This window comes from Pseudophryne corroboree, chromosome 8 (genome assembly GCF_028390025.1).
Source record: "Pseudophryne corroboree isolate aPseCor3 chromosome 8, aPseCor3.hap2, whole genome shotgun sequence".
NCBI lineage: Eukaryota > Metazoa > Chordata > Amphibia > Anura > Myobatrachidae > Pseudophryne > Pseudophryne corroboree.
In genome coordinates, this window is record NC_086451.1 from 315,847,959 (window position 1) to 315,874,978 (window position 27,020).

Here is a 27,020-nt window from a genome sequence, read left to right on the forward strand (position 1 = left end):
TAAGTTGTTTTGGGGGTTGTATTCTCATATGACAATGTCTAATGCCTTAACATGTGACTGACTGCTAGTATGTGTGCTGACTTTTCTATGTTGTCAGTCCTGTTCTGACCCTCAATTCAGGTGCACGGCTGTGGTCAGATTGATCGCACTTCTATATACTCATATATAGGTGATTTTCAGTCACAAATTGTGTAGTCATTAACAGATTATTACCATGTCTGTGAGCGGCAAAAGTGACGAGGAGAATTTATCAAGCACTCCTATATCCCTAACATGCTTATCTTGTAAGACAGGGTTAATTGGTATGGACCAATTGGTCACTTATGAGGGGTTGTGTGCGAACTGTTTTGCTTTTCAGCAAAGAAAAAAAACAGGAGTTGGTTCAACCACCAACAGAACCACCATGGAATATGTTCGCAAAGACGTTATCTTCAATAGCGGACAGGTGAACTCCGGTAGCACCACCTCAAGGGTTAGGTTACACTATTAACCCATACATGCAGCTCCCTTCCTACGGCTTGGTTCCAGTAGCCTCTACAAGTAACCAAGGGACAGGTAAGACTAAGACAGATGCGTCTATGTGGCAGACTACACAAGATGATACAACAGATGATGATACAGTATATTCAAATACTCCGATGATCAGTCGCAGAGTTTTAGTTCAGAGGATGTGGCTGAACTTATTAATGCTGTGAAGGCTGTTCACTCTTTGGAAGAGCCAGCCAAGACAGTGTTAAAATCTCAAGCACCTGTGTTTAAACGAACAAAATCTGTTAAAACTGAATTCCCAGCGTCAGATGAGCTGAAGGAAATGATGGATGAGTCTTGGGCGACGCCCAGTAAGAAATATAAGATTCCGAAAAGATGGAATTCTTATTATCCATTTCCAGCTGCGGATTGTTCAAAAAAGAGAAGTTCCTCCAAAAGTAGATGCACATGTACTGCGACTTGTGCATAAATCTGCTTTACCACTGTCATCTACCTCACTAAATGATGTCACAGACAGAAGGGTAGATAGCTTCTTGAAAAATGTATTTTCTCTAGTAGGAGCAGTGGTAAGACCTGCTATGGCTTCGGCCTGGGTAGCAAAGGCAATGGGCGAATGGTAGAGGAACTGGAGAATGACATCTCTTCTCCTAATAGGGAGCAAGAGTATCATTTGAGCCGTTTAAGACAATCTGCCCAATACTTGGAAGAAGCAGCAATTGATATGGGTACAGTTGCTTCAAAAGCTTCAGCCTTGACAGTAGCCGCTCGCAGAGCAGTTTGGCTACGTACCTGGAAGGCAGATGCGGAATCCAAGAAAGAATTGGAAGCATTGCCTTTCATTGGTAATATATTGTTTGGGAAACCATTATCTGATATCCTAGAATCAGAGGCTGAATCAAAGAAGGTCAGATTTCCGGCTACTTATAACCCTAAGTCAAGGGTTCAAAGTTTCGCTCATTTCGCTCGCAAAGCGAAAGCTAAAGAGGAGTCTAAGCAGCCCCAGTTCAAAACCAGGGGTAGGAAGCAGTGGGCTAGCAAAAAGCCAGCTTCCAAGCCTGAACAGAAACCATCAGCCTGAAGAGACGGGCCTCCGCCTGGAGGATTCCAGGGTTGGGGGCCGACTCCTTCATTTTGCACACATATGGCAACAGTCAACAACAGATGCTTGGGTGCAGAAGGTGGTATCTCAGGGGTATGGGTTCCTATTCAGGAGGCAGCCCCCTCAAAGATTTTTTTGCACCAGCCCGTCTCGTATAGAGTCGAAGGCCAATGCCCTGCAATAAACAGTCCAAAAATTACTGCAGTCAGGTGTGATTGTCCCAGTACCGCCATCACAGAGGGGACAGGGGTTTTACTCCAATCTATTTCTGATCCAGAAGCCAAATGGGTCATTTCGACCAATTCTCAATCTGAAAATGTTGAACAAATACATTTGGATCCCAAGGTTCCACATGGAGACGTTACGCTCCATAATGCTGGCTATGGAACCAGGAGATTACATGGTATCTCTGGATGTACGGGATGCTTACCTACATGTGTCTCATCAGTGCTACCTCAGGTTTGCCATCCTTCAGGAACACTTTCAGTTCCAAGCCTTACCCTTCGGGCTAGCAACAGCACCCAGGGTGTTTACCAAAATTATGGTGGTTATGGCAGCTTGTCTGCGCAAACAGGGGATAAGAATATTCCCATACCTCGACGACCTGTTAATCCTAGCACATTCGCAGGATTTACTTTTGAGCCATCTTCAACAGACAATAGTTTGTTTACAGAGACACGGGTGGCTCATAAATTGGGAAAAGTTGTCTCTGAATCCGTCACAGCGGATGGTTCATTTGGGGGCCATATTGGATTCAGACCTACAGAAAGTTCTCTTACCAGAGAAAAAGATAGTCAAGGTGCAGGTCATGGCTCAGGAAGCGTTGCACACCCAGACAATGTCCGTCCATGCAGCAATGCGACTGTTGGGTCTGATGCCATCAACCTTCGATATGGTGGAATATACGCAATTCCACTCCAGACCATTGCAGCACCTTATTCTGACCAAATGGAACGGAAATCATCAGTCGATAAAGAAGCAGATGATAAAGTTTCCAGTAAACGTAAAAAGGTCTCTAGCGTGGTGGCTACAGACACACCATTTAAACAAAGGGATAAAAGAATGGCAAGTCCTGACAACAGATGCCAGTCTTCAAGGCTGGGGTGCGGTACTCGGAAGCCTTTGGTTCCAGGGAAAATGGACCGCAAGGTAAAGTTGCCTGCCAATAAAGCTGTTGGAAATAAGGGCCATTTATATGGCTCTAGTTCAGGCAAAGGACAGTCTGCAAGGAAGACCGGTCCAGATTCGCTCAGACAATGCGACAGCAGTAGCGTACCTCAATCATCAAGGAGGAACTCACAGGAAAAGATTGATGGAGGAAGTAACGCCCATTCTAAGATGGGCAGAACTCCATCTTTCAGCATTGTCAGCAGTGTTTGTCCCAGGTGTGCTGAACTGGGAAGCAGATTTTCTCAGTCGACACCATTCAGGAAACTGAATGGGTATTACACCCAGAAGTGTTTCAGACAATAGTGAACAGATGGGGTCTACTAGAGATAGACCTCATGGCGTCTCGTCTAAACGACAAAGTTCCGAGGTACGGATCGAGAACAAAGGATCCCGGAACAGTCCTTGTAGACGCACTGTCAGTAGAATGGAAATTTCGTCTGGCATATCTGTTCCCTCCAATATCTCTGTTACCGAGAGTAGTGAGAAAAATAAAGCAAGCAAAGGGAGCCATAATTCTAATAGCTCCAGCTTGGCCAAGAAGGCATTGGTACACAGATCTACTGAGGATGTCCGTGGAAGCACCAATACTGCTCCCTCAACGTCCAGATCTGCTAATGCAGGGTCCTTGTTGCCACAGTCATCTGGATCGTCTGTCTTTGACGGCGTGGCTATTGAAACCTCTATCTTAGAAGCTAGGATATTCAAAACAAGTAATCCAAACTATGCTTAGAGCAAGAAAGCCTTCTTCAGCTCGTGTGTATCATAGAATATGGCAAGCCTATATTCATTGGTGTACTGGAAAAAGTTTGAATCCAAGATCTTTTAAAGTATCCAGAATTTTGGATTTCCTTCAAGCAGGATTGGATAAAGGTTTGAAAGTTGCTTCCCTGAGAGTACAAGTATCAGCATTAACTGTATGGTTTCAGCGAAAGATTGCTGATTTACAGGATGTACGTACTTTCTTTCTTTCAGGCAGTTGTACATATTCAACCTCCATTTGTTCCTCCTGCAGCTCCCTGGGATTTGAATTTAGTTCTTAAATTCCTCCAGGTTCCTCCGTTTGAACCGCTTAAGAGAGCAGATCTTAAATGGTTAACGGCTAAAGTACTTTTTTTTACTGGCAATGGCGTCAGCCAGAAGAGTGTCAGATTTTGGAGCGTTATCGTGTAAGTCTCCTTTCCTAAGTTTTTTTCCAGACAGAGCAGTTCTCAGATCGAGATCTGGTTATCTTCCAAAGGTGGTTTCAAAGTTTCACCTTAACGAAGAGCAGGGGTGTATTTAGGGGACCGAGCGCCACTGGCAAAGTAAAGGACTGGTGCCCCCCCCCCCATATTTGAAATAGGGAAGGCACATGTGCCAAAAAAGGGGCATGGCCACTCATTAGTACCCCAATTCAAATTACACCACAGTAGTGTACCTTATCCACATTACACAGCACAGTAATGTACATTATTCATGTTATGCTACACAGTAGTACCCCTTATTCACATTATGCCATACAGTAGTGCCTATATATATATATATATATATATATATATGGGAAGGTGTGCATGCTCCTGGGAAAGTGGGCGTGGCCTCACAATTTTATGATATCAAACTATAAATATATAGTCACACCCACCAACATAAACATACACAATTATCAGCCTTACACACAATACCCACAGTAGTTCTCCTTACACATAATGTCCCCAGTATAGTGTCAGATGCACATAATGTCCCCCAGTACAGTGCCAGTTACACATAATGACCCCAGTAGTGCAGTGCCAGATACACATAATGCCTCCGAGTATAGGGGGTCATTCCGAGTTGATCCCTCGCTAGCTAGTTTTAGCAGCCGTGCAAACGCTATGCTGCTGCCCACTGGGGAGTGTATTTTAGCTTAGCAGAAGTACGAACGCATGTGCAGGCGAGATCTGCAAAAACAGTTTGTGCAGTTTCAGAGTAGCTCTGAACCTACTCAGCGCTTGCGATCACTTCAGCCTATTCGTGTCCAGATTTGACGTCATACACCCGCCCAGCGAACGCCCAGCCACGCCTGCGTTTTTTCAGACACGCCTGTGTTTTTGCAAACACTCCCTGAAAACGGTCAGTTGACACCCAGAAGCGCCCCCTTCCTGTCAATCTTCTTGCGGCCGTCAGTGCGACTGAAAACTTCACTAGAACTTGTGCAAAACAACGAATGCCTTTGTACCCGTACTTCACGCGTGCGCATTGCGGTGCATGCGCAGAAATGCCGTTTTTTAAGCCTGATCGCTGTGAACAACGGCAGCTAGCGATTAACTCGGAATGACCCCCATATTGCCACATACACATATGCCCCCACAGTGCCAGATACACATATGCCCCCTCAGTGCCAGACACTCAAATTCCCCCCAATGCCAGATACACATATGCCCTCACAGTGCCAAATACACGTATGCCCCCACAGTGCCAGATACACGTATGCCCCCACAATGCCAGATACACGTATACCCCCACAGTGCCAGACACACATATGCCCCCACAGTGCCAGACACACATATGCCCCCATGTTGATTTTACTATTAAAGCAGCACTTTTAGGTAGATTCATTTTTAGAGGCGGCAGCTATTCCCCCACCCCCGTGTAGTTCCTCAACAGCAGGGATGCCCATTAATGATCAAAGAATGCAGCAGCAGCCACTGTAATTGGCGTCGGGGTCCAGCACCGCACCACAATACAGACAAGAAACTCTACATAAACTACACCTCCCAGCAGCCGATGCTGCATGCTGTGATCATTACTGGGAATCCCTGCTGGTGAGGAACTATACGGGGGCGGGGAGAAGGCTGCTGCCTCTAAAAGTGAATTTACCTACTGCCCGCGGGTGGCACCTCTGGACGGCGCCCCTCCTCGGCTGGCGCCCCTGGCGAGTGCCATCCTGGCCAATAGGAAGATACACCCCTGACGAAGAGATTGTAGTCCCAGCTTTTCAGGTATCGGGACTATCTGCGGGAGAAGCGTCGCTGGACGTAATCCAAGCTTTAAGAAACTACATAGATCGTACTAGTGCCATCAGGAAAACAGATTCTCTCTTCATCCTCTACGGATTTCATAGAAGAGGATGGCCTGCTAGTAAACAGACGATGGCGAGATGGCTCCGAATGGTAATATCAGAAGCTTATTCTCATGCAGATCTCCCTACTCCGGCTAATGTCTCTGCTCACTCTACACGTAAGGTAGGTCCTTCTTGGGCAGCACAACAGGGTGTTTCAGCAGAACAGATTTGTAAGGCAGCCAACATGGTCTTCCATAAATACATTCATTAGACATTATGCCTTGGATACTTTTGCCTCTCATGACGCAGACTTCGGGCGAAAGGTCCTCCTGTGTAATCAGGAGCATCCCCGCCACTAAAATTGGCTTTGGGAATCCCAATGTTATCCTGTGGATAATCCTGTGGACCCAGCCAGAGAAATAGACGCTATGGTAAGAACTTACCGTTGATAACGTGATTTCTCTTATGTCCACAGGTATCCACAGGGATCCCACCCTGATGCACCTGATTTGAGGATCTTGACAATCACTAAACCTCTTCCCTCTTGTATGGAAGGGTGTGCATGTGTGTTCTTATCGCCTAAATAGTTTTCTACCTGATGCTCCTGCCTAAATCGCTGTGGAAAGAACTGATCTGACTGAGTCAGTGGGCGGGACTATATGGGGAAGCCCCGATGCATCCTGGGAGGCCAGAAAGCTCGTGACCCTGTTGGTGCCATTTCCACTGTCGCTCAACCATATCCCAATGGTATCCTGTGGATACCTGTGGACATAAGAGAAATCACGTTATCAATGGTAAGTTCTTACCATAACGTCTATTTTTGCAGACAAATGGCAGGGGACTGAGACGCTGGTTTGGCTAATGAGTCTCTTTTCATAAACTCAGTCATCGATTGTCTTAAGTATTGCGTCTCTTTCTCATTGCGGGACAATTTAGTAGAAATATTGGAAATCATTCCCTTAATGTAGTCCAGCCAAGCTGGCTCTGTCCCGCTAGCCTGGGAAGGAACACTGCACTGAGTACACAGTAGTGAACCCCCTGGAGAAGAGGAACACTGTGCCTTACATGAAACACACTCTTTGTCTGACATAGTGAGACAGTGACAACACACACACACACACACACACACACACACACACAAAAAGGTTAAATGCACAATTAACCCAAAAAGAGCCCTTCCAGGGAGACACAGAAAGTATGCAGCCAGCATACTGCGCCGTTACTGATAATGCCAAGCTTAGACTAAGTACCTAGATTAGGGACTCAGTACACTAATAATCACTCCCCCCCCCTGCTATGACCCTCTGGTACAGCGGAGGTAATCTGGAGTCTCTCCGGCGGAGCTGCGTGTCCCTGTCAGTCAGTGTCTGTGTCCTCTGTAGATGGAAAATGGCGCTGGTGAGCTGCTGGATCCGCTCATAGTGAAGCCCCGCTCCTTCAATGGCGCACGTTCTTCCCGCTCTTTTTTATAATGGCTGAGGTAATTTTGTGACTAAAAATAAGATTTTACTCACCGGTAAATCTATTTCTCGTAGTCCGCAGTGGATGCTGGGACTCCGTAAGGACCATGGGGAATAGCGGCTCCGCAGGAGACTGGGCACAACTAAAGTAAGCTTTAGGACTACCTGGTGTGCACTGGCTCCTCCCACTATGACCCTCCTCCAGACCTCAGTTAGGATACTGTGCCCGGAAGAGCTGACACAATAAGGAAGGATTTTGAATCCCGGGTAAGACTCATACCAGCCACACCAATCACACCGCATAACTCGTGATACTATACCCAGTTAACAGTATGAAATATAACTGAGCCTCTCAACAGATGGCTCAACAATAACCCTTTAGTTAGGCAATAACTATATACAAGTATTGCAGACAATCCGCACTTGGGATGGGCGCCCAGCATCCACTACGGACTACGAGAAATAGATTTACCGGTGAGTAAAATCTTATTTTCTCTGACGTCCTAAGTGGATGCTGGGACTCCGTAAGGACCATGGGGATTATACCAAAGCTCCCAAACGGGTGGGAGAGTGCGGATGACTCTGCAGCACCGAATGAGCAAACTCTAGGTCCTCCTCAGCCAGGGTATCAAACTTGTAGACTCTTGCAAAAGTGTTTGAACCCGACCAAGTAACAGCTCGGCAAATTTGTAAAGCCGAGACCCCTCGGGCAGCCGCCCAAGAAGAGCCCCTTTCCTCGTGGAATGGGCTTTTACAGATTTAGGGTGCGGCAGTCCAGCCGCAGAATGTGCAAGTTGAATCGTGCTACAGATCCAGCGAGCAAAAGTCTGCTTAGAAGCAGGAGCACCCAGCTTGTTGGGTGCATACAGGATAAATAGCGAGTCAGTTTTCCTGACTCCAGCCGTCCTGGAAACATATATTTTTCAGGGCCCTGACTACGTCCATTAACTTGGAATCCTCCAAGTCCCAAGTAGCCGCAGGCACCACAATAGGTTGGTTCACATGAAAAACTGATACCACCTTAGGAAGGAATTGGGAACGAGTCCTCAATTCCGCCCTATCCATATAAAAAAATTAGATAAGGGCTTTTGCATGATAAAGCCGCTAATTCTGATACACGCCTGGCCGACACCAAGGCCAACAGCATGACCACTTTCCACGTGAGGTATTTTAGCTCCACGGATTTAAGTGGCTCAACCCAATGCGACTTCAGGAAATCCAACACCACGTTGAGATCCCACGGTGCCACTGGAGGCACAAACGGGGGCTGACTATGCAGCACTCCCTTAACAAAAGTCTGAACTTCAGGCAGTGAAGTCAGTTCTATTTTTGAAGAAAATCGATAGAGCCGAAATCTGGACCTTAATGGAACCCAATTTTAGGCCCATAGTCACCCCTGACTGTAGGAAGTGCAGAAATCGACCTAGCTGAAATTCCTCAGTTGGGGCCTTCCTGGCCTCACAGCACGTAACATACTTCCGCCATATGCGGTGATAATGGTTTGCGTTCACTTCTTTCCTAGCTTTAATTAGCGTAGGAATAACTTCCTCCGGAATGCCCTTTTCCTTCAGGATCCGGCGTTCAACCGCCATGCCGTCAAACGCAGCCGCGGTACGTCTTGGAACAGACAGGGCTCCTGCTGCAGCAGGTCCTGTCTGAGCGGCAGAGGCCATGGGTCCTCTGAGATCAGGAGTTCTGGGTACCAAGCTCTTCTTGGCCAATCCGGAACAATGAGTATAGTTCTTACTCCTCTCCTTCTTATTATTCTCATTACTCTGGGTATGAGAGGCAGAGAAGGGAACACATACACCGACTGGTACACCCACGGTGTTACCAGAGCGTCCACAGCTATCGCCTGAGGGTCCCTTGACCTGGCGCAATATCTTTTTAGCTTTTTGTTGAGGCGGGACGCCATCATGTCCACCTGTGGCCTTTCCCAACGGTGTACAATCATTTGGAAGACTTCTGGATGAAGTCCCCACTCTCCCGGGTGGAGGTCGTGTTTGCTGAGAAAGTCTGCTTCCCAGTTATCCACTCCGGGAATGAACACTGCTGACAGTGTTAACACATGATTTTCCGCCCATCGGAGAATCCTTGTGGCTTCTGCCATCGCCATCCTGCTTCTTGTGCCGCCCTGTCTGTTTACATGAGCGACCGCCGTGATGTTGTCTGACTGGATCAGCACCGGCCGGTGTTGAAGCAGGGGTCTAGCCTGACCTAGGGCATTGTAAATGGCCCTTAGTTCCAGAACATTTTTGTGTAGGGAAGTCTCCTGACTTTCCATAGTCCTTGGAAGTTTCTTCCCTGTGTGACTGCCCCCCAGCCTCGAAGGCTGGCATCCGTGGTCACCAGGACCCAGTCCTGTATGCCGAATCTGCGGCCCTCTAGAAGATGAGCACTCTGCAGCCACCACAACAGCGACACCCTGGCCCTTGGAGACAGGGTTATCAGCCGATGCATCTGAAGATGCGACCCGGACCACTTGTCCAACAGATCCCACTGGAAGATCCTCGCATGGAACCTGCCGAATGGAATTTCTTCGTAAGAAGCTACCATCTTTCCCAGGACTCGCGTGCATTGATGCACCGACACCTGTATTTGTTTTAGGAGGTCTCTGACTAGAGATGACAACTCCTTGGCCTTCTCCTCCGGGAGAAACACTTTTTTCTGTTCTGTGTCCAGAACCACACCCAGGAACAGTAGACGCGTCGTAGGAACCAGCTGCGACTTTGGATATTCAGAATCCAGCCGTGCTGTTGTAGCACTTCCCGAGATAGTGCTACTCCGACGAACAACTGCTCCCTGGAACTCGCCTTTATAAGGAGATTGTCCAAGTACGGGATAATTATTGGTAAATACCCTCGGTGCCGGGGACAGACCAACGGCAACGTCTGGAATTGGTAATGACAATCCTGGTGAGGAGGGTAAATAGGGACATGCAGGTAAGCATCCTTGATGTCCAGTGATACCCTGAAATTCTCCAGGCTTGCAATAATCGCCCTGAGCGATTCCATTTTGAACTTGAACCTTCGTATATAAGTGTTCAAGGATTTCAATTTTAGAATGGGTCTCACCGAACCGTCTGGTTTCGGTACCACAAACATTTTGGAATAGTAACCCCGGCCTTGTTGAAGGAGGGGTACCTTGATTTCACCTGCTGGAAGTACAGCTTGTGAATTGCCGCCAGTACTACCTCCCTTTCTCCGAGGGCAGCAGGCAAGGCTGATGTGAGGTAACGGCGAGGGGGAGTCGCCTCGAACTCCAGCTTGTATCCCTGTGATACTACTTGCAGAACCTAGGGATCCACCTGTGGGCAAGCCCACTGGTCCCTGAAGTTCCCGAGACGCGCCCCCACCGCACCTGTCTCCACCTGTGGAGCCCCAGCGTCATGCGGTGGACTCAGAGGAAGCGGGGGAAGACTTTTGATCCTGGGAACTGGCTGTCTGGTGCAGCTTTTTCCTTCTTCCCTTGTCTCTGTGCAGAAAGGAAGCGCCTTTGACCCGCTTGCTTTTCTGAAGCCGAAAGGACTGTACCTGAAAATACGGTGCTTTCTTAGGCTGTGAGGAAACCTGAGGTAAATTTTTTTCTTCCCAGCTGTTGCTGTGGATACGAGGTCCCAGAGACCATCCCCAAACAATTCCTCACCCTTATAAGGCAGAATCTCCATGTGCCTTTTAAAGTCAGCATCACCTGTCCACTGCCGGGTCTCTAATACCCTCCTGGCAGAATGGACATTGCATTAATTCTGGATGCCAGCCGGCAAATATCCCTCTGTGCATCCCTCATATATAAGACGACGTCTTTAAAATGCTCTATGTTAGCAAAATATTATCCCTGTCTAGGGTATTAATATTATCTGACAGGGTATCAGACCACGCTGCAGCAGCACTATTCATGCTGAGGCAATTGCAGGTCTCAGTATAGTACCTGAGTGTGTATATACAGACTTCAGGATAGCCTCCTGCTTTTTATCAGCAGGTTCCTTCAAAGTGGCCGTATCCTAAGACGGCAGTGCCACCTTTTTTTGACAAACTGTGAGCGCCTTATCCACCCTAGGGGATATCTCCCAACGTGACCTATCCTCTGGCGGGAAAGGGTACGCCAGCAGTAACTTTTTAGAAATTACCAGTTTCTTATCGGAGGAACCCACGATTCTTTACACACTTCATTCACTTATCTGATGGGGGAACAAAACACTGGCTGCTTTTTCTCCCCAAACATAAAACCCCTTCTATGTGGTACTTGGGTTAATGTCAGAAATGCGTAACACATTTTTCATTGCCGAGATCATGCAACGGATGTTCCTAGTGGATTGTGTATATGTCTCAACCTTGTCGACACTGGAGTCAGACTCCGTGTCGACATCTGTGTCTGCCATCTGAGGTAACGGGCGTTTTTGAGCCCCTGATGGCCTTCGAGACGCCTGGGCAGGCGCGGGCTGAGAAGCCGGCTGTCCCACAGCTGTTACGTCATCCAGCCTTTTATGTAAGGAGTTGACATTGTCGGTTAATACCTTCCACCTATCCATCCACTCTGGTGTCGGCCCCACAGGGGGCGACATCCCATTTATCGGCCTCTGCTCCGCCTCCACGTAACCTTCCTCATCCAACATGTCGACATAGCCGTACCGACACACCGCACACACACAGGGAATGCTCTGACTGAGGACAGGACCCCACAAAGTCCTTTGGGGAGACAGAGAGAGAGTATGCCAGCACACACCAGAGCGCTATATAATGCAGGGATTAACACTATAACTGAGTGATTTTTCCCCCAATAGCTGCTTGTATACACATATTGCGCCTAAATTTGGTGCCCCCCCTCTCTTTTTAACCCTTTGAGCCTGAAAACTACAGGGGAGAGCCTGGGGAGCTGTCTTCCAGCTGCACTGTGAAGAAATAATGGCGCCAGTGTGCTGAGGGAGATAGCCCCGCCCCTTTTTTGGCAGACTTTTCTCCCGCTTTTTTCATGGATTCTGGCAGGGATAATTTATCACATATATAGCCCTGGGACTATATATTGTGATGATTTGCCAGCCAAGGTGTTTATATTGCCCTCAGGGCGCCCCCCCCCCAGCGCCCTGCACCCATCAGTGACCGGAGTGTGAGGTGTGCATGAGGAGCAATGGCGCACAGCTGCAGTGCTGTGCGCTACCTTGTTGAAGACTGAAGTCTTCTGCCGCCGATTTTCCGGAACACTTCTTGCTTCTGGCTCTGTAAGGGGGCCGGCGGCGCGGCTCCGGGAACGAACACCAAGGTCGGGTCCTGCGGTCGATCCCTCTGGAGCTAATGGTGTCCAGTAGCCTAAGAAGCCCAAACTACCACCAGTTAGGTAGGTTCGCTTCTTCTCCCCTTAGTCCCTCGCTGCAGTGAGTCTGTTGCCAGCAGATCTCACTGTAAAATAAAAAACCTAAAATATACTTTCTTTCTAGGAGCTCAGGAGAGCCCCTAGTGTGCATCCAGCTCAGCCGGGCACAAGATTCTAACTGAAGTCTGGAGGAGGGTCATAGTGGGAGGAGCCAGTGCACACCAGGTAGTCCTAAAGCTTTCTTTAGTTGTGCCCAGTCTCCTGCGGAGCCGCTATTCCCCATGGTCCTTACGGAGTCCCAGCATCCACTTAGGACGTCAGAGAAATGGAGTTAGCCCCCTTTTAAGTCTGTAAGGCCAGTCTGGTTACTGTGTACACATATAGTGTACTGAGACTCAGATCGCCTCCTCAGAATCTGTGTGTCTACACTGTGTACTGAGTCTGGAGACCCAGCCGCCCCATGTAGAAGCAGAGAGTCTCCGTACCCTCATGCCGCGATAATGGTCGGCGACCCGCTAACCAGGACGTTGGCTTAGTACTCACCACTCTTCTTTCTTCTGGCTCTGTTAGGGGTGGCAGCATGCTGCGGGAATGTACGCTCGCCGTGGTGGGTCTTGCGAATAGTTCCTTCAGGAGCTAGTGTCCTGTCAGCGGGGAACGGGACCATTAAACATTCAAGAAGTTGGGTCGTTCCCCCCCTAAGTCCCACGAAGCAGACAGGCTCGTGCCATCCACTCCTGCCTGAAAATAACAAACAGATAAAATAAATGCAGAAAACCCTTCAGGAGCTTTCAGCGACGTGACCAGCTCCACCGGGCACATTTTCTAAACTGAGTCTGGTGGGAGGGGCAGAGGGAGGAGCCAGCGCACACTATCAAATTCTTAAAGTGTCCAAGCCTACTAGTGGACCCATCTATACCCGATGGTACTAAATGGATTCCCAGTATCCCCAAGGCTTATATTGTACTGTATTTTCGAATACATAGAATCTTCCTTTACAACTGAATACAATTCAGGGTCGGTATCAGGAGAGTCAAAGTACCTGAAGCAGATTCTCAGAGTAATGGAAACTAACACTAAGCCTGTGATTTGGAAGCGGGTTCCAGTATCCTCTAAGTCTGCTACAGAACAAGATACATCGCAAAACCAAATCAGGTTGGTGAATAGGTGGGCCACTGAACTTGGAAGGTTTACCTTAGAATTGAGGTGTCAGCTGTAGCAGCATAAGGAGGAGCTGTAGAAAGCTCTCTATCTGCAACTATTTGTTTGTTTGACTAAGTTCCAATATAAACTTGTTTTACACAATTATCCCAGGCCGGCTCTTCCTCGCAAAGGGCCCCGATTTCCTGAGATTTTATTCTGACATTGTTTGCAAATTAAACGTTCAACCACTGGAGACCCTTTCTACTAATTGGTTTTGGAAGTGTTACCCCCTTCTGGACATTAGGACCACGATAGACAAAGGAGGAAAAAAGGAAAAATATTAGATCCTAATTATTTCTGTAAACGTGTACAAAAATAATGTCCACTCTTGCTTGGACAAAATGAGTAGAGAGTGGAGATGCCCAGGCTCCCCATGCATCATATACCCTAGTGTTTTCTGTGTCTCCAAGACATGCATACATATAATACAAACATGTAAAATACTGGCTAACCTGAAGAGAGCCATCTGCTGTTCTTACTTTAGGTTCTCTTGAATTGCGCTGTCTGTTATCTGTTCGAGATTGGTCATCATTTGCTAAAATAAACAAAAAGCAATATTACAACCTGAGCTTTTTAGGAACATGTTATTAACAACTTTATTGGTTACTAATTTACAACAATAATTTAAATGAATAATACAGCATAAAAAGGAGATTTATGGTAAGAACTTACCTTTGTTAAATCTCTTTCTGCGAGGTGCACTGGGTTCCACAGGGAATAACATCAGGGTGTAGAGTTGGATCTTGATTCGAGGCACCAACAGGCTAAAAGCTTTCACTGTTCCCCAGATGCACAGCGCCGCCTCCTCTATAACCCCACCTCCGTGCACAGGAGCTCAGTTTTGTTAACCAGTCCAATGCAGTAGCAGGCAAGAGAGATGACAACCGTTAGTAGCCACATATACCACATTCTCATGACAGGAGACGGTACCAGTGGCTAATGCCATACAAACCCAAAGAAGCTAAGTGCGTCAAGGTGGGCGACCTGTGGAATCCAGTGTACCTCGCAGAAAGAGATTGAACAAAGGTAAGTTCTTACCATAAATCTTCTTTTCTGCAGCGGGGTACACTGAGGTTCCACAGGGAATAACATCGGGGATGTCCTAAAGCAGTTACTCATGGGAGGGGACGCACTATAGCGAGCACAAGAACCCGGCATCCTGGGAGGCAGAAGTATGGAAGGCATAGAACCTTATGAACGTGTTCACCGAGGACAATTGTTCAAGTGTCGCACCACTGCAGGCCGCCCAAGAAGGTCCAACAGACCGAGTAGAATGGGCTTTGATGGTAGCAAGAGCTGGAAGACCAGCCTGTACATAAGCATGTGCAACCACCATACTAATCCATCTGGCCAAGGTCTGCTTATTAGCAGGCCAGCCACGTTTGTGAAAATTAAAAAGGACAAAGAGGGAATCAGATCTACTAAGAGAAGCTGTTCTCTTCACATAAATACAGAGAGCCCGTACCACATCCAAAGACCGCTCTTTGGCGGATAAACCTAGAGAGGTAAATGCCGGAACCACAATTTCCTGGTTAAAGGTGGAAAGACGACACCACCTTAGGCAAAAAACCAGGACAAGTGCTAAAAACAACCCGGTCACGGTGAAAATTAGAAAGGGAGACCTACAGGATAAGGCAACCAAGTTTGAAACCTGTCTTGCAGAGGCAAAAGCCAGCAAGAACAAGTCCTTAAGAGTAAGCCACTTAAGGTCCACAGACTCGAGAGGTTCAAACGGAGACTCTTGTAAGGCGTCCAGAACAACCAACAAATCCCAAGGAGCCACAGGCGGGACCATAGGGAGGTTGAATCCGTAAAAAACCCTGGTGTGAATGTATGAACATCAGGCAGAGTCGCAAATTTTCTCTGAAACCAGATCGACAAGGCAGAAATGTGAACCTTGAGGGAGGCCAGACGAAGGACTAAGTCCAGGCCCTGTTGCAGAAAAGCCAAAAGCTTAGCAGTACTGAACTTATATGCGTCATAATGGTTAGTGGCACACCAGGTGAAGTAAGAATTCCAGACCCTATAATAAATCCGAGCAGATGCCAGTTTACGGGCCTTCAACATCGTTTGAATGACCGCCTCAGAAAATACTTTGGCCCTCAGTACAGAAGCTTCAAGAGCCACGTAGTCAAAGCCAGACGGGCCAAATCCTGGTAGACACAAGGGCCCTGAACGAGGTGGTCTGGGCGCTATGGAAGTAGAAGAGGACGCTCTATCGAGAGACCCTGCAGGTCTGAGAAACAATGCCATCTGGGCCACGCTGGAGCGACTAGTAGTATTGCTCCTTCTTGCTTGAACTTCCTTATTACCCTGGGCAGAAGTGACACCGGACAGAACACGTACGGCAGCCGAAAGTTCCATAGAATTGCCAGCGCGTCCACGAATGCTGCTTGAGGATCCCTTGTCCTTGCTCCGAAGACCGGAAACTTGTTATTGTGTCGAGATGCCATCAGGTCCACATCTGGTAGGCCCCACTTGTCCACTAGGAGTTGAAAGACTTCTGGATGAAGGCTCCACTCCGGCGTGTACGTCCTGACAACTGAGGAAGTCCGCTACCCAGTTGAGGACTCCCGGAATGTACACTGCCGATATGGCTGGCAGATGGTGTTCCGCCCAACAAAGTGCCGCCTTGATTTATGTACGTTGCGGCGTTGTCCGATTGTACTTGAACAGGCCTGTTCTGTACTAGAGGCAGGGCTAGTGTCAACGCATTGAACACTGACCGCAATTCCACAATGTTTATCGGGAGGAGAGATTTCTCCCTAGTCCACAGACCCTGAAGAGTGTGTTGCTCCAACACCGCTCCCCAGCCCCGCAGACTGGCATCCGTCATAAGAACGACAGAGTTGGAGATCCAGAAGGGTCGAACCCTGCTCAGTTGCTGGTCCTGTAGCTACCAGCTCAGTGACAAGCGAACCTCTGGAGTCAAGGAGATCATGCGAGTCCTGATCCGGTGAGGCAGGCCGTCCCACTTGGAGAGTATCAACCGCTGCAGAGGACGGGAATGAAATGGAGCGTACTCTACCATGTCGAAAGCAGACACCATGAGGTACTTGCATCGCCAAGTGTACCGACACATGTAGGTGAGAGAGGAAGCATCTGATCTTATCCTGAAGTTTCAGGACCTTCTCCGGAGACAAAAACAACCTCTGGTTGTGGGTGTCCAATAGCGCTCCCAGGTGCACCATGCTTTAAGCAGGGACCAGGGAACATTTCTTCCAGTTGATGAGCCACCCGTGGGCTTGCAGGAATTGGACCGTCAGTTCCAGATGACAGAGGAGAACCTCTGGAAAGTTTGCCAGGATCAACAAGTCGTCCAGATACGGCAGGATCCTGACACCCTGACGGCAGAGCAGTGCCGTCATGACCTTGGTGAAAATTCTTGGAGCCGTGGTCAGACCAAAAGGTAAGGGCTGGAATTGAAAATGTAGGTTGCCAATAGCAAACTGCAGGTATTGCTGATGCGACACTGCAATAGGTATATGCAGGTAAGAATCCTGTATGTCCAGGTGTCAAAGTCAGAAAAATATCACGCTACACACTGCCATATATGCACCTCATGCGAGTGCCTGCTGCGTGTGCATGAGCCCTCCCGTGCGTGCGCATACTCTCAGTTGCGTGCACCCGCAGGCGCGCGGTATGCGCATTTACGGTAGAGTTTATGTTCGTCTAGCGGGCGACTCAATCGTAACATATTTTATTCATATAATGTATTTTGTAGATTATGGTCCCTTTGATAGAATCTGAAAGTTTAGTTAATGTAGTATGTTCGGGGACAAAGAGATCCCTCTTTGTTTGATACGAAGGGTCAGACAGGGGTTACACAGTGGTGTTTAGTATCCATCGGAAGAGAATATAATTAGCAATATTCCGGTGTTGGTTTGAAGCGGATTAATCGCTCGTGCGTATAGTTATGGACATAAGAAGTTTATGGACATTTACTATATTTGCACTTTATTACCCATGCGGCGGGAAACCCAGTTTCCCTCCCACCTGAGCAGTTTGAAATAGTCACAGCCCACCTGTATGAACCAACCTATGACCTTTTGTTATAATGCGAAGACGAATTCCTGTGTCCAATGAACAATAAGAATGTAGAGACCATTGTACTGTACTGTGTGTAAGTGTATATAAAGACAAGCCGATCTGGGCCAGCTCTCTACTCTCTTCAACGGTTCTCAATGCTGATAATCGGGAGCTGGATATCCAGAACGGCGCTTGCGATTGTTTCCCCTGGTGCGTAAGTTCTCTGCAACCATATTGTCTCTTATTTAATGTTATAAGCCATTCTCTCTCTCTCCTTCCCCCCTTTAAATGTAATTGTATCTGTATTGTATTTTGTGTGTAGTTATCCGGTTAGGTATTTTATGTTATCTTGGTAGTGTATAACTTGTATTGTATTATTCTTTTGCAATTGAACGTTCATTCATTTCCTTAAAAGGCGTTAGACCCTTAGACCGGTATTTGAGTGTTTATTATATTGCTAAGGGGTTCTCAGAGCGTCACATACGCTCATACAGCTTTTAAACTAACAAGGTTATACTGTGTTGCATTTACACCTTATCACTGCACAAGGGTTTACAGTATAAGTACATTGTTTATGGTATAGTTATAAAGGTTTAACTCTGTGAGCGTCAGCGCCGCTTGTGATCTCCTCGTGGTCTCGAGCGTCTGCTACGCTGATAGCGTAGCATTACGGTAGTCGCTCACCTATAGTGTGTCCGATACCAACAGCGTATTCTCGCGAGCGTTTGTGTCGCTCGAGCGGCTCGCTCCCGATACAGCGTCCGCTACGCTAAGGGCGTACCCTTACGGTACCTTGTGCGCCAATTGCGTACTGTGTTCTTTAACCTTTTAGAGTGTTTTATACAAGGTATAGAATAGGCATTGTCACAGGGATACCATATAGTCCTTGGGCTCCAAAGCCAGAACAATAGAGCGAAGCGTTTCCATATGGAATTTGAAAACATTAGCAAATTTGTTCAAAGACTTGAGGATGAGCCGAGAGGACCCATTCGGTTTCGGGACTAGGAACAGCGTGGAATAGTACCCCCTGCCTCTCTGAGCCAGAGGCACCAGCACTATCACTCCTGTATCCAGGAGAGATTGTACCACCAAATGGAGAATTTTTGCTTTTACCTGATCCGAAGGGATGTTTGTTGAGCAAAATTGGCAAGTGGGGACGTTTCTTGAAAGAGATGGCGTATCTGTGAGCGATGACTTCCCTTACCCAGGCGTCCTAAGTTGTCTGTAACCACGCCTGAGCAAACCATAGAAGTCGGCCTCCCACCCTGGGATCCCCCAGGGGGAGGTCCGCCCCGTCATGCAAGCAGGCTTGTCTGTGTTTTGGAAGCAGGCTGACGGGCAGCCCAGGCACGTTTAGGTTTGGACATAGAGGTTTTGGAAGTGCGAGCCTGTTTCGGGTACGCCTGACCCTTTGCTTTACCTGGAGGTCGAAAGGAACGAAAGGAAGTACTCTTAGCCTTCGGAGCCGAAGGAGAAGTACTAGGCAAACATGCAGTCTTAGCTGATGCCACATCAGCAACAATCTTGTTGAGATCTTCCACAAAAAGAATGTGTCCCTTAAAAGGGATCACCTCCAAGGTCTTTTTAGAGTCCAGATCTACAGACCAGGACCGCAACCAGAGAATCTGGCGAGCCAGAATGGACGTAGCAGACGACTTGGCCGCCAGGACACCATTATCAGATGCCGCCTCCTGAATATAATGAGAGGCTGTAATAATATATGAAAGACACTGTCTAGCATTATCAGGAAAATCAGACGGTAGTTCCGCGTCAACTTCCTGAACCCAGGCTTCAATAGCTTTTGCCGCCCAAGAACCGCAATAGTGGGCCCATGCACAGCTCCCGCAAGAGTGTAAATGGACTTCAAGCAACCCTCCACACGCTTATCAGTCACTTACTTCAGTGAGGTGACGGTAGTGACAGGCAGAACAGTTGACTCTGCAGCGAGTATAACGCGCTAGCATCTCTTTAGACTGGGAACATTACTTTCCTGGATTTTCCCATGATTCCTGACGAATGTCAACCAAGTGGTCAGAATGAGGTAAAACTAATTTAGTAACCTTCAGACGTTTAAACTTATCTGTTTTCTTAGCAGTAGCTAGAGGCTCTTCGTCATCATCGATTTGAAGAATCAGCCCAATAGCCTCCAAGAGGTCAGGAACATCCACTTGTGTCAGAGATACCCCATCAGAAGCATGTGCATCAGTGTCTGAAGGGTCAGTGTAAGCGTCATCTTCATCGGACGAGGTATCCGAAACGTCTGGATTGTGAGGAAGTAATGGCTCGTTTAGATGACCCCTTGGTCTTAGGCGGGCGAGAGTAAGGATTTTGCTTAGCCAGAGACTGATTTAATTGCTGCAATTGAGAGGACAGTGTATCTGCCCATGGCGGATTAACTGCAGGGACAATATGTGGCTGTAATGGCACAGGAGGTCCCATAGGGGGCGCAAGTCTAGTTACTAGCGTAGTCAATAAATTAGAGAAAACAGTCCAAGGTGGGTCTTGATTTTCCCCCATTGCTGCAGACTGACCATGGGGTATAGAACCCCCTGTACCTGAACCCTCAGCTGCTATATATTCCTCCGAGCAATCCGTGGCGCCAACACTGCATGGTGCAGGATCAGCCATGGATCTACCACCCTGTTTAGCAGACATTATATGTAAGCGTAACTTAAGGGTGAAATAGTACAAAATAAGCAGACCAATTACCTGACAAAAAAAACCCTGTATAGTGTGATTGCAAATCACAGCACATTTTAAGAGGTATGTGGTGACTGTAAAACACAGAGAAAAAATAAGAATTTACTTACCGATAATTCTATTTCTCGGAGTCCGTAGTGGATGCTGGGGTTCCTGAAAGGACCATGGGGGATAGCGGCTCCGCAGGAGACAGGGCACAAAAAGTAAAGCTTTAGGATCAGGTGGTGTGCACTGGCTCCTCCCCCTATGACCCTCCTCCAAGCCTCAGTTAGGATACTGTGCCCGGACGAGCGTACACAATAAGAAAGGATTTTGAATCCCGGGTAAGACTCATACCAGCCACACCAATCACACTGTACAACCTGTGATCTGAACCCAGTTAACAGTATGATAACAGCGGAGCCTCTGAAAAGATGGCTCACAACAATAATAACCCGATTTTTGTAACTATGTACAAGTATTGCAGATAATCCGCACTTGGGATGGGCGCCCAGCATCCACTACGGACTCCGAGAAATAGAATTATCGGTAAGTAAATTCTTATTTTCTCTATCGTCCTAGTGGATGCTGGGGTTCCTGAAAGGACCATGGGGATTATACCAAAGCTCCCAAACGGGCGGGAGAGTGCGGATGACTCTGCAGCACCCAATGAGAGAACTCCAGGTCCTCCTTAGCCAGGGTATCAAATTTGTAGGATTTTACAAACTTGTTTGCCCCTGACTAAGTAGCCGCTCGGCAAAGTTGTAAAGCCGAGACCCCTCGGGCAGCCGCCCAAGATGAGCCCACCTTCCTTGTGGAATGGGCATTTACATATTTTGGCTGTGGCAGGCCTGCCACAGAATGTGCAAGCTGAATTGTATTACACATCCAACTAGCAATAGTCTGCTTAGAAGCAAGAGCACCCAGTTTGTTGGGTGCATACAGGATAACAGCAAGTCAGTTTTCCTGACTCCAGCCGTCCTGGAACCTATATTTTCAGGGCCCTGACAACATCTAGCAACTTGGAGTCCTCCAAGTCCCTAGTAGGCGCAAGGCACCACAATAAGCTGGTTCAGGTGAAACACTGACACCACCTTAGGGAGAGAACTGGGGACGAGTCCGCAGCTCTGCCCTGTCCGAATGGACAAACAGATATGGGCTTTTTTGAGAAAAAACCCACCAATTTGACACTCGCCTGGCCCAGGCCAGGGCCAAGAGCATGGTCACTTTTCATGTGAGATGCTTCAAATCCACAGATTTGACTGGTTTTAAACCAATGTGATTTGAGGAATCCCAGAACTACGTTGAGATCCCACAGTGCCACTGGAGGCACAAAAGGGGGTTGTATATGCAATACTCCCTTGACAAACTTCTGGACTTCAGGAACTGAAGCCAATTCTTTCTGGAAGAAAATCGACAGGGCCGAAATTTGAACCTTAATGGACCCCAATTTGAGGCCCATAGACACTCCTGTTTGCAGGAAATGCAGGAATCGACAGAGTTGAAATTTCTTCGTGGGGCCTTCCTGGCCTCACACCACGCAACATATTTTCGCTCCATGTGGTGATAATGTTGTGCGGTCACCTCCTTCCTGGCTTTGACCAGGGTAGGAATGACCTCTTACGGAATGCCTTTTTCCCTTAGGATCCGGCGTTCCACCGCCATGCCGTCAAACGAAGCTGCGGTAAGTCTTGGAACAGACATGGTACTTGCTGAAGCAAGTCCCTTCTTAGCGGCAGAGGCCATAAGTCCTCTGTGAGCATCTCTTGAAGTTCCGGGTACCAAGTCCTTCTTGGCCAATCCGGAGCCATGAGTATAGTTCTTACTCCTCTACGTCTTATAATTCTCAGTACCTTAGGTATGAGAAGCAGAGGAGGGAACACATACACCGACTGGTACACCCACGGTGTTACCAGAACGTCCACAGCTATTGCCTGAGGGTTTCTTGACCTGGCGCAATACCTGTCCCGTTTTTTGTTCAGACGGGACGCCATCATGTCCACCTTTGGTATTTCCCAACGGTTCACAATCATGTGGAAAAACTTCCCGATGAAGTTTCCACTCTCCCGGGTGGAGGTCGTGCCTGCTGAGGAAGTCTGCTTCCCAGTTTCCATTCCCGGAATGAAACACTGCTGACAGTGCTATCACATGATTTTCCGCCCAGCGAAAAGTCCTTGCAGTTTTTGCCATTGCCCTCCTGCTTCTTGTGCCGCCCTGTCTGTTTACGTGGGCGACTGCCGTGATGTTTTTCCCACTGGATCAATACCGGCTGACCTTGAAGCAGAGGTCTTGCTAAGCTTAGAGCATTATAAAATTACCCTTAGCTCCAGTATATTTATGTGGAGAAAAGTCTCCAGACTTGATCACACTCCCTGGAAATTTTTTCCTTGTGTGACTGCTCCCCAGCCTCTCGGGCTGGCCTCCGTGGTCACCAGCATCCAATCCTGAATGCCGAATCTGCGGCCCTCTAGAAGATGAGCACTCTGTAACCACCACAGGAGAGACACCCTTGTCCTTGGATATAGGGTTATCCGCTGATGCATCTGAAGATGCGATCCGGACCATTTGTCCAGCAGATCCCACTGAAAAGTTCTTGCGTGAAATCTGCCGAATGGAATTGCTTCGTAGGAAGCCTCTTTTCCTGGTTTTAGGAGGTTCCTGACTAGCTCGGATAACTCCCTGGCTTTCTCTTCCGGGAGAAACACCTTTTTCTGGACTGTGTCCAGAATCATCCCTAGGCACAGCAGACGTGTCGTCGGGAACAGCTGCGATTTTGGAATATTTAGAATCCACCCGTGCTGTTGTAGCAGTATCCGAGATAGTGCTACCCTGGACTTTGCCCTTATCAGGAGATCGTCCAAGTAAGGGATAATTAAGACGCCTTTTCTTTGAAGAAGAATCATCATTTCGGCCATTACCTTGGTAAAGACCCGGGGTGCCGTGGACAATCCAAACGGCAGCGTCTGAAACTGATAGTGACAGTTCTGTACCACGAACCTGAAGTACCCTTAGTGAGAAGGGCAAATTTGGGACATGGAGGTAAGCATCCCTGATGTCCCGGGACACTATATAGGCCCCTTCTTCCTGGTTCGTTATCACTGCTCTGAGTGACTCCATCTTGATTTGAACCTTTGTAAGTGTTCAAATTTTTTTAGATTTAGAATAGGTCTCACCTAGCCTTCTGGCTTCAGTACCACAATATAGTGTGGAATAATACCCCTTTCCTTGTTGTAGGAGGGGTAATTTGATTATCACCTGCTGGGAATACAGCTTGTGAATTGTTTCCCATACTGCCTCCTTGTCGGAGGGAGACCTTGGTAAAGCAGACTTCAGGAGCCTGCGAGGGGGAAACGTCTCGACATTCCAATCTGTACCCCTGGGATACTACTTGTAGGATCCAGGGGTCCTGTACGGTCCCAGCGTCATGCTGAGAGCTTGGCAGAAGCGGTGGAAGGCTTCTGTTCCTGGGAATGGGCTGCCTGCTGCAGTCTTCTTCCCTTTCCTCTATCCCTGGGCAGATATGACTCTTATAGGGACGAAAGGACTGAGGCTGAAAAGACGGTGTCTTTTTCTGCAGAGATGTGACTTAGGGTAAAAACGGTGGATTTTCCAGCAGTTGCCGTGGCCACCAGGTCCGATGGACCGACCCCAAATAACTCCTCTTCCTTTATACGGCAATACACCTTTGTGCCGTTTGGAATCTGCATCACCTGACCACTGTCGTGTCCATAAACATCTTGTGGCAGATATGGACATCGCACTTACTCTTGATGCCAGAGTGCAAATATCCCTCTGTGCATCTCGTATATATAGAAATGCATCCTTTAAATGCTCTATAGTCAATAAAATACTGTCCCTGTCAAGGGTATCAATATTTTTAGTCAGGGAATCCGACCAAGCCACCCCAGCTCTGCACATCCAGGCTGAGGCGATCGCTGGTCGCAGTATAACACCAGTATGTGTGTATATACTTTTTATGATATTTTCCAGCCTCCTGTCAGCTGGCTCCTTGAGGACGGCCCTATCTATAGACGGTACCGCCACTTGTTTTGATAAGCGTGTGAGCGCCTTATCCACCCTAAGGGGTGTTTCCCAACGCGCCCTAACTTCTGGCGGGAAAGGGTATACCGCCAATAATTTTCTATCGGGGGGAACCCACGCATCATCACACACTTCATTTAATTTATCTGATTCAGGAAAAACTACAGGTAGTTTTTTCACATCCCACATAATACCCTCTTTTGTGGTACTTGTAGTATCAGAAATATGTAACACCTCCTTCATTGCCCTTAACATGTAACGTGTGGCCCTAAAGGGAAATACGTTTGTTTCTTCACCGTCGACACTGAAATCAGTGTCCGTGTCTGTGTCTGTCGACCGACTGAGGTAAAAGGACGTTTTAACGCCCATGACGGTGTTTGAGACGCCTGGACAGGTACTAATTTGTTTGCCAGCCGTCTCATGTCGCCAACCGACCTTGCAGCGTGTTGATATTATCACGTAATTCCATAAATAAGCCATCCATTCCGGTGTCGACTCCCTAGAGAGTGACATCACCATTACAGGCAATTTGCTCCGCCTCCTCACCAACATCGTCCTCATACATGTCGACACACACGTACCGACATATAGCACACACACACAGGGAATGCTCTGATAGAGGACAGGACCCCACTAGCCCCTTGGGGAGACAGAGGGAGAGTTTGCCAGCACACACCAAAGCGCTATATTTTACAGGGATAGCCTTATAATAAGTGCTCCCTTATAGCTGCTTTTATAAAATCACAATTTCGCCAAATTTTGCCCCCCCTCTCTTGATTTAACCCTGTTTCTGTAGTGCAGTGCAGGGGAGAGCCTGGGAGCCTTCCTGACCAGCGGAACTGTGTGAGGAAATGGCGCTGTGTGCTGAGGAGATAGGCCCCGCCCCCTTTTCGGCGGGCTCGTCTCCCGCTTAAAAATGGATTCTGGCAGGGGTTAAATATCTCCATATAGCCCTATAGAGGCTATATGTGAGGTATTTTTTGCCAAAAAAAGGATTTTCATTGCTGCCCAGGGCGCCCCCCCCCAGCGCCCTGCACCCTCAGTGACTGCCGTGTGAAGTGTGCTGAGAGCAATGGCGCACAGCTGCAGTGCTGTGCGCTACCTTAAGAAGACTGAGGAGTCTTCTGCCGCCGATTCTGGACCTTCTTCTCTTTTCAGCATCTGCAAGGGGGCCGGCGGCGAGGCTCCGGTGACCATCCAGGCTGTACCTGTGATCGTCCCTCTGGAGCTAATGTCCAGTAGCCAAAGAAGCCAATCCATCCTGCACGCAGGTGAGTTCACTTCTTCTCCCCTAAGTCCCTCGATGCAGTGATCCTGTTGCCAGCAGGACTCACTGTAAAATAAAAAACCTAAGCTAAACTTTTCTAAGCAGCTCTTTAGGAGAGCCACCTAGATTGCACCCTTCTCGGCCGGGCACAAAAACCTAACTGAGGCTTGGAGGAGGGTCATAGGGGGAGGAGCCAGTGCACACCACCTGATCCTAAAGCTTTACTTTTTGTGCCCTGTCTCCTGCGGAGCCGCTATCCCCCATGGTCCTTTCAGGAACCCCAGCATCCACTAGGACGATAGAGAAATACCAAGGTAGTATATCCTGTGAAACACTATATTATATGATAACCCTGACGTACTTAACCCCCCTTTTAGCCTGTTGGTGCCTCAGACCAAGATCCAACTCTACACCCCGAAGTTATTCCCTGTGGAACCCCAGTGTACCCCTCTGCAGAAATAAAGCTTATAAACTTGACAAAGTTTCAACTGCTTAATGTTTAGAGGCTGATTCAAGTCAGCTACCAAAATTGTGTGTATATGTGCAGCGTGATATGCCAACATATTTTTTTTATGCTGGTTCTTCCCAGCCAGTGAAGTCAGAGACTCAGATTCTGTAGAGATCCAGGGTTTGTTATTGCCTTATAGCAGACAAAGGAAGGGGCATTACATACATGAGTATGTATTGAGTAAATGCCATTTATTACTATTTATCAATGAAGGAGCTAACAACTGCATTAAAAATCATACTCCAGAATCACCCCACTTTGATAGGAAACTAAAAAATTATTGAGATGGTTAAATGTGATACTAGTGATTTTTGAATATGCCTTTAAATTGCCACAGTTTTTCCCTCTAGATTTTCATAGTATTTCATGAATAATGTTGCTGAACTCTAGGCCTAAACTACTCTGTTGACAGATCGCAATGCACATATACGCATAATTTTGGTAGTCGACTGATTCACACTATAAGCGTTAAGCAGTTGAAATGTTGTTAAGCTTGCAATGCAGCAGAAGGGTCCAAGAAAGAAAATGCCCAACCCACTCAAGTTAAGGAATCTGAAGGGAAGGTGACAGCTAGGGTAGTGTGCATCTAGTAAACGATCATAAGCAAGGAATTATATTTGTAATCAAGCCACGCCGTCTTTAAATAATTGTAGTCTTTTATTCCGAAAGCCACACTCAGAGAATGATAGTCATTTATAGTAAAGAATACAGATAATTGCAAAACACAATGCCTGTATAAATTCCATTTA

The 27,020-nt window shown here is 47.7% G+C and overlaps 1 protein-coding gene across 1 annotated transcript in view; it reads right to left on the bottom strand.

Annotated features, from left to right (window-relative positions):
- FMR1 (fragile X messenger ribonucleoprotein 1) overlaps positions 1–27,020 on the bottom strand; it is a 264,048-nt gene that overhangs the window by 19,364 nt on the left and 217,664 nt on the right. The window contains 1 exon segment of the mRNA XM_063937403.1: positions 14,200–14,282. Coding sequence (XP_063793473.1) covers positions 14,200–14,282 — 83 coding nt within the window.